Source organism: Schistocerca gregaria, chromosome 2 (assembly GCF_023897955.1).
Source record: "Schistocerca gregaria isolate iqSchGreg1 chromosome 2, iqSchGreg1.2, whole genome shotgun sequence".
Classification (NCBI taxonomy): Eukaryota; Metazoa; Arthropoda; class Insecta; order Orthoptera; family Acrididae; genus Schistocerca; species Schistocerca gregaria.
The window spans coordinates 767,221,726-767,240,122 of NC_064921.1; the positions used below are offsets into that span (position 1 = coordinate 767,221,726).

General features: G+C 37.8%; 1 protein-coding gene across 2 annotated transcripts in view; it reads right to left on the reverse strand.

Annotated features, from left to right (window-relative positions):
• The window catches only part of LOC126334992 (sodium-independent sulfate anion transporter-like), a 183,679-nt gene that overhangs the window by 19,062 nt on the left and 146,220 nt on the right, over positions 1–18,397 (reverse strand). For both annotated transcript variants that reach the window (XM_049997809.1, XM_049997808.1), the window contains exons 10-11: positions 13,283–13,447; positions 9,485–9,638 (exon numbers count right to left, since the gene is read on the reverse strand). In XM_049997809.1, coding sequence (XP_049853766.1) covers positions 9,485–9,638; positions 13,283–13,447 — 319 coding nt within the window. The remainder of the gene's footprint in view (positions 1–9,484; positions 9,639–13,282; positions 13,448–18,397) is intronic.

Consider the following 18,397-nt stretch of genomic DNA (forward strand, 5'->3'; position numbering starts at 1 on the left):
CAACTTCTACATCTACATCTGCATGATTACTCTGCTATTCACAATAAAGTGCCTGGCAAAGCATTCAATGAACCACCTTCAAGCTGTCTATCTACTGTTCCACTCTCAAATGGCATATGGGAAAAACAAGCACTTAAATTTTCCTGTGTGAGCCCTGATTTCTCTTACTTTATCGTGATGATCATTTCTCCCTACGTAGGTGGGTGCAAACAGAATGTTTTCGCAATTGAAGGAGAAAACTGGTGATTGAAATTTCATGAGAAAATCCCATTGCAACAAAAAATTCCTTTGTTTTAATGATTGCCACTCCAGTTCATTTATCATGTCTGCGGCACTATCTCTCCTATTTTGTGATAATACAAAACAGGCTGCCCTTCTTTGAACTTTTTTGATGTCATCCACCAGTTCCACCTGATGTGGATCTCACACCACACAGCAATACTTCAGAATAGGAAGGACAAGTGTGGTGTAAGCAGTCTCTTTAGTAAATCTGTTGCACCTTCAAAGTTCCCCCGCCCCCCATGAACCATGGACCTTGCCGTTGGTGGGGAGGCTTGAGTGCCTCAGCGATACAGATAGCCATACTGTAGGTGAAACCACAATGGAGGGGTATCTGTTGAGAGGCCTGACAAATGCGTGGTTCCTGAAGAGGGGCAGCAGCCTTGTCAGCAGTTGCAGGGGCAACAGACTGGATGATTGACTGATCTGGCCTTGTAACCAAAACGGCCTTGCTGTGCTGGTACTGCGAACGGTTGAAAGCAAGGGGAAACTACAGCCATAATTTTTCCTGAGGGCATGCAGCTTTACTGTATGGTTAATGATGATGGCATCCTCTTGGGTAAAATATTCCAGAGGTAAAATAGTCCCCCATTCGGATCTCCGGGCGGGGACTACTCAAGAGGACGTCGTTATCAGGAGAAAGAAAACTGGCGTTCTACGGATCGAAGCGTGAAATGTCAGATCCCTTAATCGGGCAGGTAGGTTAGAAAATTTAAAAAGGGACATGGATAGGTTAAAGTAAGATATAATGGGAATTTGTGAAGTTCGGTGGCAGGAGGAACAAGACTTTTGGTCAGGCAAATACAGGGTTATAAATACAAAGTCAAATAGGGGTAATGCAGGAGTAGGTTTAATAATGAATAAAAAAATAGGAATGCAGGCAAGCTACTACAAACAGCATAGTGAACGCATTATTGTGGCCAAGATAGACACGAAGCCCACGCCTACTACAGTAGTATAAGTTTATATGCCAACTAGGTCTGCAGATGATGAAAAAATTGAAATAAAAGAAATTATTCAGATAGTGAAGGGAGACGAAAATTTAATAGTCATGGGTGACTGGAATTCGTTTGTAGGAAAAGGGAGAGAAGGAAACGTAGTAGGTGAATATGGATTGGGGGTAAGAAATGAAAGAGGAAGCCACCTGGTAGAATTTTGTGCAGAGCATAACTTAATCATAGCTAACACTTGGTTCAAGAATCATGAAAGAAGGTTGTATACATGGAAGAACCCTGGAGATACTAGAAGGTATCAGATAGATTATATAATGGTAAGACAGAGATATAGGAACCAGGTTTTAAATTGTAAGACATTTCCAGGGGCAGATGTGGACTCTGACCACAATCTATTGGTTATGAACTTTAGATTAAAATTGAAGAAACTGCAAAAAGTTGGGAATTTAAGGAGATGGGACCTGGATAAACTGAAAGAACCAGAGGTTGTACAGAGTCTCACGGAGAGCATAAGGGAACAAATGGAAGGAATGGAGGAAAGAAATACAGTAGAAGAAGAATGAGTAGCTTTGAGGGATGAAGTAGTGAAGGCAGCAGAGGATCAAGTAGGTAAAAAGATGAGGGCTAGTGGAAATCCTAGGATAACAGACAAAATATTGAATTTAATTGATGAAAGGAGAAAATACAAAAATGCAATAAGTGAAGCAGGCAAAAAGGAATACAAACGTCTCAAAAATGAGGCTGACAGGAAGTGCAAAATGGCTAAGTGCAAAATGGCTAAGCAGGGATGGCTAGAGGATAAATGTAAGGATGTAGAGGCCTATCTCACTTGGGGTAAGATAGATACTGCCTACAGGAAAATTAAAGAGACCTTTGGAGAAAAGAAGAATCAAGAGCTCAGATGGAAACCCAGTTATAAGCAAAGAAGGGAAAGCAGAAAGGTGGAAGGGGTATATAGAGGGTCTATACAAGGGCAATGTACTTGAGGACAATATTATGGAAATGGAAGAGGATGTAGATGAAGATGAAATGGAAGATATGATACTGCATGAAGAGTATGACAGAGCACTGAAAGACCTGAGTTGAAACAAGACCCCAGGAGTAGACAACATTCCATTAGAACTACTGACGGACTTGGGAGAGCCAGTCCTGTCAAAACTCTACCATCTGGTGAGCAAGATGTATGAGACAAGTGAAATACTCTCAGACTTCAAGAAGAATATAATAATCCCAATCTCAAAGAAAGCAGGTGTTGACAGATGTGAAAATTACCAAACTGTCAGTTTAATAAGTCACGGCTGCAAAATACTAATGTGAATTCTTTACAGACGAATGGAAAAACTAGTAGAAGCTGATGTCAGGGAAGATCAGTTTGGATTCCATAGAAATACTGGAACATGTGAGGCAATACTGACCTTACGACTTATCTTAGAAGAAAGATTAAAGAAAGGCAAACCTACGTTTCTAGCATTTGTAGACTTAGAGCAAGCTTTTGACAATGTTGACTGGAATACTTTCTTTCAAATTCTGAAGGCGGCAAGGGTAAAATATAGGGAGCAAAAGGCTATTTACAATTTGTATAGAAACCAAATGGCAATTATAAGAGTTGAGGGGCATGAAAGGGAAGCAGTGGTTGGGAAGGGAGTGAGACAGGGTTGTAGCCTCTCCCTGATGTTATTCAATCTGTATATTGAGCAAGCAGTAAAGGAAACAAAAGAAAAAATTTGGAGTAGGTATTAAAGTCCATGGAGAAGAAATAAAAACTTTGAGGTTCACCGATGACATTGTAATTCTGTCAGAGACAGCAAAGGACTTGGAAGAGCAGTTGAACGGAATGGATGGTGTCTTGAAGGAAGGATATAAGATGAACATCAACAAAACCTAAACGAGGATAATGGAATGTAGTCGAATTAAATCAGGTAATGCGGAGGTAATTACACTAGGAAATGAGACACTTAAAGTAGTAAAGAAGTTTTGCTATTTGGGGAGCAAAATAACTGATGATGGTCGAAGTAGAGAGGATATAAAATGTAGACTGGCAATGGGAAGAGAAGTGTTTCTAAAGAAGAGAAATTTGTTAACATCGAGTATTGATTTAATTGTTAGGAAGTCGTTTCTGAAAGTATTTGTGTGGAGTATAGCCATGTATGGATGTGAGACATGGATGATAAATAGTTTAGACAAGAAGAGAATAGAAGCTTTTGAAATGTGGAGCTACAGAATAATGCTGAAGATTAGATGGGTAGATCACATAACTAATGAGGAAGTATTGAATAAGATTGGGGAGAAGAGAAGTTTGTGGCACAACTTGACTAGAAGAAGGGATTGGTTGGTAGGACATGTTCTGAGGCATCAAGGGATCACAAATTTAGTATTGGAGGGCAGCGTGGAGGGTAAAAATAGTAGAGGGAGACCAAGAGATGAATACACCAAGCAGATTCAGAAGGATGTAGGTTGCAGTAGGTATGGGGAGATGAAGAATCTTGCACAGGATAGAGCAGCATTGAGAGGTGCATCAAACCAGTCTCAGGACTGAAGACCACAATAACAACAACAACATTCTAAGTTTTCTGCCAATGAATTGCAGTCTTTGATTTTCTGTACTCACAATGTTATCTATGTGATCATTCCAACTTAGGCTATTTGTAATTGTAATCCCTAAGTATTTAGTTGAATTTAGCCTTCAGATTTGTGTGACTTATCCCATAATCAAAATTTAGTGGATTTCTTGTTGTACTCATGTGAATAACTTCACAACTTTCTTTATTCAGGGTCAATTGCATCTTTGAGCACCATATAGATGACTTATCTAAATCATTTTGCAATTCGTTTTGGTCATCTGATGACGTTACAAGATGGTAAATGACAGCATCATCTGCAAATAATCTAAGAGGGCTACTCAGATTGTCTCCTATGTCATTAATATAGATCAGGAAGAGTAGAGGGTCTATAACACTTCCTTGGGGAATGCCAGGTATTACTTCTGTTTTACTTTATAACTTCCCATCTATTACTATGAACTGTGACCTTTCTGACAGTTAATCACAAATCCAGTAGCCCAACTGAGGCATATTCCATGGACATGCAGTTTTATTAGAAGGTGCTTGTGAGGAACGGGGTCAAAAGTCTTCTGGAAATCTAAAAATATGGAATTAATTTGACATCCCCTGTTGATAGCACTCATTATTTCATGAGTATAAAGAGCTAGCTTTGTTTCATATCTTATGTTATGCGGCAGAGCAGCAAGGTCAAATGATAATAACAATAGGATTCAAGTGCATATAAAAAAAGTTTGTGACCAATAATTACATGAGAAAAATGGGCACGTTGTAATCATGAAAACTGTAAATGAAGAGTTTGATGAACTATGGGTGTAAGTCCAAAACGTGCATTTCCGGTTAAAGTGAGTTGAAGATTTGCATGTTTATATCTTATTGAAAAACAGTTGTATTTCAGTGAAGTAATAATTCTGTCTTAGACCCTACTTTTAACATACAGAATTATTCCTTGCAACTGAAGATAATTCTTCCATTTGTGATACATTATCCAAAATAGGGTGAATGGTTTATGCCCTTTTTCCTTCAGACCATGATACCTCTACAAAAATCATGAAAATTGAGTTGAACATTGCTTTTATTATTTTATTATCCAGTTAAACTGTATGTTAACAAAAAATATATGTTCATGGCCATTATAGTTCATGTTCCTGTTCAGCATCAGTAGCTTATTCACTGTTTACTATGTCTAGAAATTCTTTATACCAGCCTTTTACTGTATCAGGAAGAAAGCACAACAGGTCTTCAATGTCTTTCAGTTTTGTTGCTGCTACAAATGGTTTCTCTATTACTGACAAAAATTAAATATCTTCAGGGAATCTTGTTGATTTCTTAACAAACTTAAAGGATCTAAAGACTCTTCCAATATGATTTTGAAGTGCTGATTGTGCCATCACTCCCAAAGTGCATTCCGACATATGACTGCAACTGGAAAGGAAATTTACCCTGCGACTTTGATGAGAAGAAGCCCATTAAACTTTTCTTCCAATCTTTAATAAGCTAACTTCTGTCAATGACTTGAAATGGCTCTGGTTTCTCCCTGCATTGTTTAAGGATTATGACACTCTTCTTTTGAATGTACAGTTTCCCTCTTCTTTAACTTTCTTCCATAAATGCCATAATTCCAGTCACACTGACTATACAAATGGCCACATACTGGTAAAATATGTGATATTCGTATTCCAAGTGTTTTTTCTAACCATGTGCAAAACATGATCATAACAAAATTTTTGTTTTGCCCTCCTGCAGCATCAGAAAAAAAAAAATGTATTTTCCTAATATTCTTGAAGTTTTCAAGCTTCTTGAATGTGAAGTCATGAAGGAATGAGCAAACAGAATTTGGATTCTTCTTACCTTCGAACTCCATAAAATAGTAAGAAGCACTTGAACCATCATTATGGCAGTATACATTAAAAATGAACATCCAGATGAGTCGTTTATAAAACTGTGCATTCACCTCCAGTTTTGGCAATGGAAGGTTCTGTGCATAATCAAACCCTAAGCACAGCATACTGTCATCCAATTTACAACATGCAATAAGCTGCCTTTTTTCTGCATAATAGGCCTCAACAGATTTTTTTGTACAACTCTAATTTATGTTCGAGCTCCTTGTTTTCTTCACTTTTAAGCTTTGTAGTAGTTCCAGAACGAAAGTCACAAATGTCTGACCTCGGTTGTCTGAATGTGAAGTTCAATGTTTTGAAGAACTTATAATATGCATGATGCTTCATACCAGGGTAAGTCAAATGAAAACTTCAAATATTTTTAAAATATTATTTATTGTGCAGAAGTGGTACAAAGCTGTATCACTTTTCAACATAATCTCCCCCACACTCAATGCAAGTCCTCCAGCTCTTACAAAGTGCATAACTTCCTTTAGAAAATATTCTTTTGGTAGTCTGTGCAACCACTCATGCACTGCGTGGCATACCTCTTCATCAGAATAGAACTTCTTCCCTCCCAATGTGTTATTGAGTGGTCCAAACATATGGAAATCACTTGAGACAGGGTATGGTGAGTATGGTGGATGAGTAATACACTCAAAATGCAGGGAGTCGGTGATTGTTGCAACTGTTGTACGGACAGTGTGGGGCCTTGCATTGTCATATTGCAAAAGGACACCTGCTGACAGCAATCCATGTACTTTTATCTGATTGCAGGCCGCATATGATTTTGTAGGAGATCTGTGTATGATGCACTGGTGACAGTGGTCCCTCTAGGCATGTATTGCTCCAAAATGATGCCTTTTTCGTCCCAAAAGAGACTCAGCATAACCTTCCCTGCTGATGGTTCTGTTCGAAACTTCTTTGGTTTTGGTGATGAGGTATGGCGCCATTCCTTGCTCACTCTCTTCATTTCCAGTTGGTGGAAGTGAACCCAGGTTTTGTCCCCAGTAACGATTCTTTCAAGGAAGCCATCACTTTCTCGTTCAAAGCATCGAAGCAGTTCTTCACAAGCATCAACACGTCATTCTCTCATTTCAGGAGTCTGCTGCTGTGGCACCCATCTTGCAGACACTTTTTTGAAACTGGAGCACATCATACTGACCTATGACTAATTTGTTAACATGCTGCAATGTCATTCATTGTCACTTGGTGGTTTTCTTCCACTATGGCTTCAACTGCTGCAATGTTTAGTGGAGTCACAACTTGTTGTGCCTGACCTGGATGAGGAGCATCTTCCACTGAAGTCACACCATTTGCAAACTTCCTACTCCATTCATAGAGTTGCTGCTGTGACAAACATGCATCACCGTACTGAACCTTCATTCATTGATGTATATCAATAGGTTACGCACCATCACTATGCAAAAACCAAGTAACAGAAAGCTGTTCTTCCCTGTCAGCATGAAATTTCGATTTGTTATTACAAATTTTAGGTTTTCATTTGACTCACCCTCGTATTAACTTGACTGCCGTATTTTTCCTGGTATTACTCTTTAAAGAAGGTGAATAATATCCTGATATTCAAATTTGGGTTCTCGAAATACAACTTTCTTTATTTTGATGCTGTATAATGTGAATTTGCGTGAGGAATTGTTACAAAATGGTCCTTAATACACTCCCAAATCACCACCTATTTTATGGGGTCTGGTTTCATGCTTACCTCTTCTGTCTTCAAAGCTATCACCTTGCAAAACTTTCTTCCATCCAGTTCTTAAACGCTTTTCACAAATGTTCAGCACATGAAGGAGCAAATTTCTGCAGACAGGCACTTTACAACCTTGGTCAGAAAATGAATACACCCAAACATTTTCTCTGTTCTTAGTTTTGGGCATCTTCATTTCTTCAACACCCTTTTTCTCCACACATCCTGAGAGAAATGCATCCTGTTGAGATTTATCATCACAATGATAAAAGAGATTGAATATTGTTTCTTGGATCTCGTCTGTCACTATTGCACTACACTTTTTTCGGCAACATTGATCTACAGGCTAAATTTGTTTGCACCCGTGACCATTCCTTTCTTGTCTCTATAACTTTCTCCACTGCTTCTTTTCTTCTTTTTGTCTATAAAGACATTTTCTAACTCATTACTACTCACTTCACTCATTATATTGCATAAGGTAAAGCACAACACAGCTCAGAGTCAATACAATAACCTATACCCAGTAAACAAAGTGACAACTGCCTGTCATCCACTGGCTTCTTAAGATGATTGCTTAGCCTACACCAAAGATATCGAGCAGAAATTTTCATGGTGGGTAATTGAAAGATCAAGGTTTTGATTTAGCACTTTGACAGAAAAAAGGGTGTAACTCCAGTTATTCCCATAGTCCATCACACTCCAACTGTACAATCTGATACTTTAAAACTGTTGACATGGTTTATGGTATAGCTTAAAAAGAGCTATCTGATTTGTTTCAAAATTACATTAGAAAGAAAAAAATCAACATGCAATGTAATTTTGAAATACAGCAGGTAACTCTTTTTAAGGTAAACTATGTCAACAATTTTAAAGTATTGGACTGTACCATTTTCATTATTATGCCCATTTTTCTTATGGCTTCAGTGGGCATGAAACTTTTTAAAATCCATTTCACTTATTCTATTCATATCATCTGATGTTGCTTCTCTACAGCATAATATAAGTTGTATATTATTTCTATACTTTACTATGCATTCTATAAGAATTGTCTCTGATCTCCTGATACAAGAAAAAAATATCTCTACACCCATCACATTATGTATGACCATTTGGCAGTTTCAGATACACTAATATAAAGACCTAATTTAGAGGCTGAAACTTATCACTTGAAATTAATAAAGTTCTAAAAAAGCAATTAAGCCACATTTCATTAATTGTTATTTATCCATGCCATCTTTTACACCAGCACATTTTAATTATGTTTATTTTAAGCAAGTGTTCTTAACATCATTTGTAATAGAACCTCAAAAGTATCCTTCTGACTGAAAATGCAAGACATCTCTCACTTGTAAAAAGTTTCCAAAGTGATATAGCTTCAATATTGATGGTTTCTGTTGTGTTACTATACAAAGTGAAAATGTAGTAAAATACAAATATTGGAAGTATACACATCTATTGGAATGTTGCCTGCCTGACAGCCAATTAACATGTACAAATCACAAACTATTATTTCCTCCTTTACATATTATGTTTGTAATCAATGCCTTTTATAATGAGAAGGCATTAGTATATTTGGCAATTAATGCTCTCAGGTATTCAATAGCCTTGAGCTCTATTTTTTACAAAATTATGCTTTGTTTCCCCCACTCTTCCCTCCTTAATGAAATTAGTTGCTCCCTTGTTCCCCTCCAGCTTGCAGACCTAAGCGGACTTGTGGACCTAATGAGATCAGAGAAAATCTCTGGGACTGAATTCACAATCCTGTGCATACAGTAAATGGTTTTACCCATTAGCTGTTTAATTACTTAAGCATATAGCTGCATCCTTTGCTGAGTGGAATGTGAGAAAATGAGGTGTGATTAATCAGTTACACATCTTACAGTTGTGTCGCCATGCCCATTAACTCTCTAAGGTCTAAATTTACAGATCCAATAAAATTTATAATCCAAGACCTTCCATACCATTTAAAAAGTTATGTAATTTTCATATTGATAGGCCTAGCATAAATCATTTTTACTACAGCTGCAGTTGCCACTGCTAATATAGATGCCACTGTAGACTATTTTCAGTACAATCTCAGTGTGGCATGACCCATTTTGTAACTCTTACCTTTAATAACATCCTCAGGTGTTTCAGAGTAGAAAAAGAAAGATCTGAGGCCTTCATCCATAGCTATTAGAGTGTCTTTTGTTTGCTTATTCCACCTCCAGAGCAGAAATTTACTTCCACTACTAGTCACATCTTTCATTAGTAGTTTCACCACCTGTATAACAAAGGTAATTAAGAGACATGTATATCAATGCTATTTTTTAAAGTAATAAGTCAGATACTTAAGTCACAATACATTCTATGAAGGTTATGTGATACACATATCAGTTAGTGAGATTAACACTAAATTGTTGAAATTCTACAAAATTTAAAATAATTTGGTTTGAAATAATGTGTTAATATTTAGTTTATTTCAGTTATATTAGTTACCAATTTTTCATCCAGCAATGATTTTATGACTATGTAAAATTTCTACCTGGCATTTGTAGCTGCCACTTTTCCATGTGACACGCTAAAATACAAGGGTAAGTCAAAAGGTAAGGGCAACAAAAAACAATTATTAGGCTGACAACATTTTAAGTAACATCATTTCTCTACAAAATCTCCCTCGGCCTCACTGCACTTGGTGTCTCTCTTGACAAATTTCCTAATTCCTTTCTGCAAGAAGCTGTTTGGCATCATGCATGTCCATTCTTTCACTGACTTAATGGCTTTGTCATCTGAAAAAAACCTTGAATCCACACAGGTGCTCCTTCATTAGATGAAAAACGTGAAAATTTCATTGAGCTATGTGAGACCTGTAGAATGAATAATCTAGTAGCTCAAAACCAAGATTTTGAATCCACTGGATTATTTTCTCTCCTGTACAAGGGTGAGCATTATCCTGAAGGAAAATAACATCTGTTGAAAGCTTCCCTCTCCTCTCTATTTTTATTTGAGTTTCAGATCTTGCACTAGCAGACAGTAGATGTCACTATTTCCAGTTAGACATTTAGGTGTGTAAGTGAATCACTTGTGGACCTTCCAATCTTAAAACACTGTCATCATTAACTTCCCTCTAGAAGCTTGATTTTTGAAAGTTTTGCCTCTAGATAAAGATAGATTTGCACATTGTGTTCATTCACATACTGTGTGATTGATAGTGTTGGACCAACATCTCACCAACAGTTACTATGTGATTGAGAAAGTTTTTTGCTTCTTTTTCAAAAGATTTTAAATGTGATTTCCACATTTTCCAAATGTTCTTGTTTGTGTTTGTCTATCAGTTGATATAGTACCCAAGAAGTATGAACTTTGTGATAATATAGAGCTTCATTGATGATTACAAATGATGAACCATCTCAAATGTTCATCTTAAGCAGAATATCATCAACATAAGTGATTTGCTCAGGTGTCTCAATGTTCCATTGGATTTTTGAAGTGGGTGGCCAGTCTGAATGCTCTTCTTTGCAGACAGTAATATGTACAATTATAAAGTAATTTATACACTTGTAAATTTTTCATTCAATATGACATCTCTCAACATATTGCAGCTGCTTTCTGTGAACAATCTCCACAAATTTATTCTCTTCAGAGTACATACAGTGATATATTGTCCTCATTTTTCTCTTGGGACCTGTGACAATGTGACATTCATAATAACATACTCCGAAAATAGCTACTTTCTGAACCAACACAGCTAACACAGAAGTACAAGACTATGGTTAGGGTTGCCATTTTTGTGTCAGGCTTTCAACCTATGGAACAGAAAAATTGCTTTTACTTGTTGACATGCCCTCGCATATAATCTGCATTTTAAATAAGCTTCACTCATAACATATTATATAATATATCTCCCAATAAAGCATTTTTTGCATAGCTATTTGTTTTTTAAGTATGGATATAGGTAAATGTCCTTTTTGAAAAATTAAAAGTTGCATATATAATAAACTGATTTTTGTGATCCACCAAAAATTTGACTTAGGAATAAAGTGGTCAGAGAGAAGCTGTACTAAAAATACAGCTTTCATAATTATACAGGTACATGTAATAATACACAGCATGAAGAAAAATTTGTGCACTCGGATTTTGTAGTGCGATTCCTCACGTACTGGCAATAAAAAAAGTCTCTCACAAAATTTCATTTTGCTATATTTCATGCAGTAAATGGACATGTAAGATCAGTATTCTGGCAACACTGTAATCACATACATAGCAACTACCTCTCTCAAGCTAAAGCAGTAGTGCTGCGCAGTTGGTGCAGTGGACAGTGTTTTGGGTTAGCATGCAGGAGGTTGAGGGTTTGATTCCTGGTCATGGATTATTTGTTTTATCTACTAAAAGTAGTCTGAATGGTATAGTACCAATCTTCACACAGAGATTACAGTGGGTCTTCTACAAAACATTTGCAGTTATATGTTACGAATGCAGAAATGGATATACAATCATTTTCATTGGTCAGCTTTTAAAGAAACCTTTTGCATGTCATGGATGTGAATTGTTTCACACCATTGCTTCTGCTAGATTCCAAACTTTTCTTCTGTGTACTTTCCCCCAATGGTTCCACTGGTTAATATCAACTATTATTCTTGCCACTTCAGGTCCATTACAGTCTGTTAGGGCCTCATGTCACCAGTAGGGCTAGTAATGTGCTTTCCAAAGTAATTTCATTGGGACCATTGTGGGAGGGTACACAGAAAACAGGTTTGGACTCTAGTAGTTGCAGTCATGTGAAACCGTTTGTGTCCATGACATGCAAGAGACTTCTTTAAAAGCTGATCAATGAAAATGATTGTACTTCCATTCCTATGTTCGCAGTATGTAACTGCAAATGTTTTGTAGAAGACCCACTGCAATCACTGTGTGATGGTTAAACTACTAAATACAATACCACACAGACTACTTTTAGGACATAAAACCAAATATGCCTTGACCCAGAACTGAACCCTTGACCTCTTGCATGCCAACCCAAAACACTGTCTACTGCACCAACTGCACTGCAATGCTCTATTTACTGATTAGCTGACAGAGGTAGCTTCCATAGCTACCAGATTCTCAATCTTCAATGTCCATTTACTGCCTGAAATATGTACAAGACAAAATTTTGTGAGAGGCGTTTTTGAATTGCCAGTGTGTGAGGAATTGCACTGTGAAGTCTGAGTGTGCAAATTTTTCTTCACTCTGTATTATTAATCACTTTTTACACAGAGGAATGGACTGCTGTTTCAGTAACTCTAGAGCAATTGTCTGTATGATCTTGATCCACAGCAGTGTGCTCTATGAAACAATTTGAATAGAGGAGCACATTCAGTGTTTATTTATAGACAAAGGAGGCAGAAAGAGGAACACCCTAAACCAAATTCACATATGTACTATCAGTGGTGTTACTCAGCTGTGGATATAATGAGATTTCAGAATGAAAGTAAAGAATTTGATAAATGATACACTTCATTATTTCATATATTAAGATTTCCTCCCACTCTACATGCAAATTGCACATGAGAACAAGGACTGTTTATATTCTGCTCTGTAACTTGTCATTAATGCAATCTTATTTATCTTATACCATCATGACTGTCATTTTAAGAATATTTTTTTGCTATGATACACCATTAAAACATAATTCTTGAAATGTTTCCTATAGATTTCAGTTATCTGGCATCTTTGAACATCAGCCACATTATATTTTTCAGCATGCAAAGACTGTTAATACAGAGTGTTACAGAAATAAAGAGAGCAAGCTTATATAGAGGACATGCAAAAGACTATCTCTTTTGTTTTTCTTTTATTGATTTTGGGCCATGGGAGACTACACCAACAATTGTTTATAAATTAGAGGTGTCCTTCTTCAGAGTTCCAGTACTAAATTATATATTTTACCTTAGCAACTGTGGCATCTATCCATTTCACTTTTGCACCATCAATTATGACAACAGCAGGTTGGGATTCTGAACACATCTGCACTACCTCCTCACGTATATACTCTGCACCCGGGAACATAAGATTCTGCTGTGGTGCCACTAGAAGTACATTCATGTCAAATACCTGTAAACAGTGGAAATTCTCTTCATATTACCAAAACTTTTCTACCACAACTTATAATGTATGTTCAATACTTTTATGCAAAATCTTTAATTTTCATCATTAATTCATAATTTATTAAGAAGTAAATTCAGCAATAACAATAATAACAAAAATACAAAAATTAAGACATAAATTTTACAAATAACACAATACCTGCACTCTACAAATTAAATCTACATTTATTAGCAGAACAGAGCAAATGAAACTATTCTAATAATGTTTACATGAAAGGAAAATTCAGTTGAGAGAACTAATAAATTATGAGACAGAATTTTGGACAGTTTCTACCTTCAGGAGTACTGTCAATAGAAACATACGAAAATAAAAGGGTGCACTCTTTAACTTCAGACAGTGTCCTCACTACAGGTGGGCCTCTCCCATCCTGGAGTCTGAATGACCTGTCCATCCTTTTTAACCTTCCACAATAGTTTCCTCTCCTCTCCCCAATGAAGGAAGTATTAGTCCCAAAAGCTAGAAAGTTCCCCTTTTACTTTTATATGTCTGTATCTTAGGTATTATACATGATGCCTCTTGAAATTAAGTACTGGCCAATAATTATGCATCATAATTTAATTAACAATGTTTAAACCCATTAATTTCTTATATCAAGCAAATGAGGTGGTTAGAATTAGATTACTTGGTTTTACAGTAAAATCTGACACACTGATTTCAATCTGTGGAAAAGAAATGGAACAAGCCTAAGAATTTAGTCACATGGTCATGGGAACAAAAGGGGAGGGTGAATAAACTGAAACAGTTATAGTACTAACAAAAGAATGTTACAGATTAAAGTCATTAACATTAATTTGGTCACTTGTGAAAAATAAACTCTAAATTTGTATATAGAACAAAATGATAACTGACATGTTGAGTAATTTTTCAGTTAATTAAGCTAAAAATGACAAATTCAAAAAGGATTGAGGCAAATGATTGACAGGTTATGTGATATTCATGTGAGACTGTATTAATGAGATATTTCCACAAAAGCAGCACAGAGAGATTAGTGTCAGTAGGAAGGAACCACACAACTCAGTAAAGTAAAGGATATGCAAAAACATATTTCCTCACAACTCTTCCTCAGGTCACTACAACATGACCCTAACCTCTCTTCTTCAGAACTCCAGGCTTTTCATTCCCTAAAAGCTGATGACTCCGTCATTATCCTCCCAGCAGACATAGGATCTACCACTGTAGTACTTGACCAAAAGGAGTATGTTAGTGAAGGTCTATGTCAGCTGTCTGACATCTCTACATACAGCGTCTGACTTCAAGATCCCATCCCTGTGATTCAAACTGACCTACAGTCCCTCCTTAAAACCTCAGTTCCCTCACGAGGACTAACACCTCAATTCACAGAACTTCTCACCCCACCCAAACCATGCACCCCCACCATTTACCTTCTTCCTAAGATTCACAAACTTAATCATCCTGACCTTCCTATAGATGCTGGCTTCAAAGCACCCACTGAACAAATATCTGTCTAAGTTGATCAACATCTGAAATCCTCAGTACAAAAACTCCCCTCCTACATCAAAGATACCAACCATTTCCTAGATTGCCTGAAATCTGTGCCCATCCCGCTCCCACCACACACCTTGCTTGTCATCATTGATGCCACCTCCCTCTATACCAACATCCCCCTTGTGCATGGTCTGCCTGCTGCTGAATATTTCCTAAGTCAGTGCCCATCTGTTTCCAAACCTATGACACCCTCCCTATTCACATTAATCAACTTCATACTTACCAACAACTACTTCACTTTTGAGGGGCAGACAAACAAACAGATCAGGGGCATGACCATGGGAACCAGGATGGCTCCTTCCTATGCCAACCTTTTCATGGGTTGCTTGGAAGGAGCTTTCCTGAGATTCATTCAGCCCCTGGTTTAGTTTAGATACAGTGATGATGTCTTTACCATATGGACTCATGGTGAGGCTGACCTCTTAAAATTACTGGAATCTCTGAATACCTTCTCCCAATTAAATTTCACATGGTCCTATTCTGAATCCCATGCCACTTTCCTTGATGTTGATCTTGTCCTCACTGAAGGTCAGCTACACACTTCTGTCCACAATAAACCTACCAACAAACAACAGTGATTACATTTTGACAGTTGCCATCCTTTCCACATCAAACATTCCCTCCCATACAGTATTGACATCTGAGGCAAATTTATTTGTTTGGATGCAGACTCTTTACAGCAATACACCACCATTCTCACCTCAGCCTTCACTGCACATAATTACGCCACCAGCCTAGTTAAAAAGCAGATTTTCCAGGCCATCACATCCAATCCTGGTCAGCATTTTTCAGGAACCACCTGAAGATGGCAGCATGTATGTCTGCCAAAATATTGTGGAGAACTTATGATGCTACCCAGCCGGATACCATAGAACTGTTCAAATCCTGGTACTGCTGATTCCTCCACAAAGCAGCATTGGAGCACACCAATGGTGACTCAGTATTATCCTGGTCAGGAATGTGTTAATCAGCTACTTCAACAGGGCCATGACTTCCTAAAATCATGCCCTGAAATGAGATCCATTCTGTCTGAAATTTTGACCACCACACCTAGAATAGCTTTCCGTCACCAACCCAATCTCTGCAATCTTCTTGTCAGACCCTATGCTCCATCTGCACCCATCTCTCTACTCTATGGCTCCTGCCCCTAGGAACAACCCAGCTGCAAGACTTGCCCTATACACTCTTCTACCACCACCTATAGTAGCCCTGTAACTGGCAAAACCTATTCTATCAAAAGGAGAGTCACCTGCCAAATGACACATGTCATATGTTGTTGTTGTTGTTGTTGTTGTCTTCAGTCCTGAGACTGGTTTGATGCAGCTCTCCATGCTACTCTATCCTGTGCAAGCTGCTTCATCTCCCAGTACCTACTGCAACCTACATCCTTCTGAATCTGCTTAGTGTACTCATCTCTCGGTCTCCCTCTACGATTTTTACCCTCCACGCTGCCCTCCAATGCTAAATTTGTGATCCCTTGATGCCTCAGAACATGTCCTACCAACCGATCCCTTCTTCTAGTCAAGTTGTGCCACAAACTTCTCTTCTCCCCAATCCTATTCAATACCTCCTCATTAGTTACGTGATCTATCCACCTTATCTTCAGTATTCTTCTGTAGCACCACATTTCGAAAGCTTCTATTCTCTTCTTGTCTGAACTAGTTATCGTCCATGTTTCACTTCCATACATGGCTACACTCCAAACAAATACTTTCAGAAACGACTTCCTGACACTTAAATCTATACTCGATGTTAAGAAATTCATCTTCTTCAGAAACGCTTTCCTTGCCATTGCCAGTCTACATTTTATATCCTCTCTACTTCAACCATCATCAGTTATTTTACTTCCTAAATAGCAAAACTCCTTTACTACTTTAAGTGTCTCATTTCCTAATCTAATTCCCTCAGCATCACCCGATTTAATTTGACTACATTCCATTATCCTCGTTTTGCTTTGGTTAATGTTCATCTTATATCCTCCTTTCAAGACACTGTCCATTCCGTTCAACTGCTCTTCCAAGTCCTTTGCTGTCTCTGACAGAATTACAATGTCATCGGCGAACCTCAATGTTTTTACTTCGTCTCCATGAATTTTAATACCTACTCCAAATTTTTCTTTTGTTTCCTTTACTGCTTGCTCAATATACAGATTGAATAACATCGGGGAGAGGCTACAACCCTGTCTCACTCCTTTCCCAACCACTGCTTCCCTTTCATGGCCCTCGACTCTTATTACTGCCATCTGGTTTCTGTACAAATTATAAATAGCCTTTCGCTCCCTGTATTTTACCCCTGCCACCTTTAGAATTTGAAAAAGAGTATTCCAGTCAACATTGTCAAAAGCTTTCTCTAAGTCTACAAATGCTAGAAACGTAGGTTTGCCTTTTCTTAATCTTTCTTCTAAGATAAGTCGTAAGGTCAGTATTGCCTCACGTGTTCCAACATTTCGACGGAATCCAAACTGATCCTCCCCGAGGTCTGCATCTACCAGTTTTTCCATTCGTCTGTAAAGAATTCGCGTTAGTATTTTGCAGCCGTGGCTTATTAAACTGATAGTTCGGTAATTTTCACATCTGTCAGCACCTGCTTTCTTTGGGATTGGAATTATTATATTCTTCTTGAAGTCTGAGGGTATTTCGCCTGTCTCATACATCTTGCTCACCAGCTGGTAGAGTTTTGTCAGGACTGGTTGTCCCAAGGCCGTCAGTAGTTCTAATGGAATGTTGTCTACTCCGGGGGCCTTGTTTCGACTCAGGTCTTTCAGTGCTCTGTCAAACTCTTCACGCAGTATCGTATCTCCCATTTCGTCTTCATCTACATCCTCTTCCATTTCCATAATATTGTCCTCAAGTACATCACCCTTGTATAAACCTTCTATATACTCCTTCCACCTTTCTGCCTTCCCTTCTTTGCTTAGAACTGGGCTGCCATCTGAGCTCTTGATATTCATACACGTGGTTCTCTTCTCTCCAAAGGTCTCTTTAATTTTCCTGTAGGCAGTATCTATCTTACCCCTAGTGAGATAAGCTTCTACATCCTTACATTTGTCCTCTAGCCATCCCTGTTTAGCCATTTTGCACTTCCTGTCGATCTCATTTTTGAGACGTTTGTATTTCTTTTTGCCTGCTTCATTTACTGCATTTTTATATTTTCTCCTTTCATCAATTAATTTCAATATTTCTTCTGTTACCCAAGGATTTCTAGCAGCCCTCGTCTTTGTACCTACTTTATCCTCTGCTGCCTTCACTACTACATCCCTCAGAGCTACCCATTCTTCTTCTACTGTATTTCTTTCCCCTATTCCTGTCAATTGTTCCCTTATGCTCTCCCTGAAACTCTGTACAACCTCTGGTTCTTTCAGTTTATCCAGGTCCCATCTCCTTAAATTCC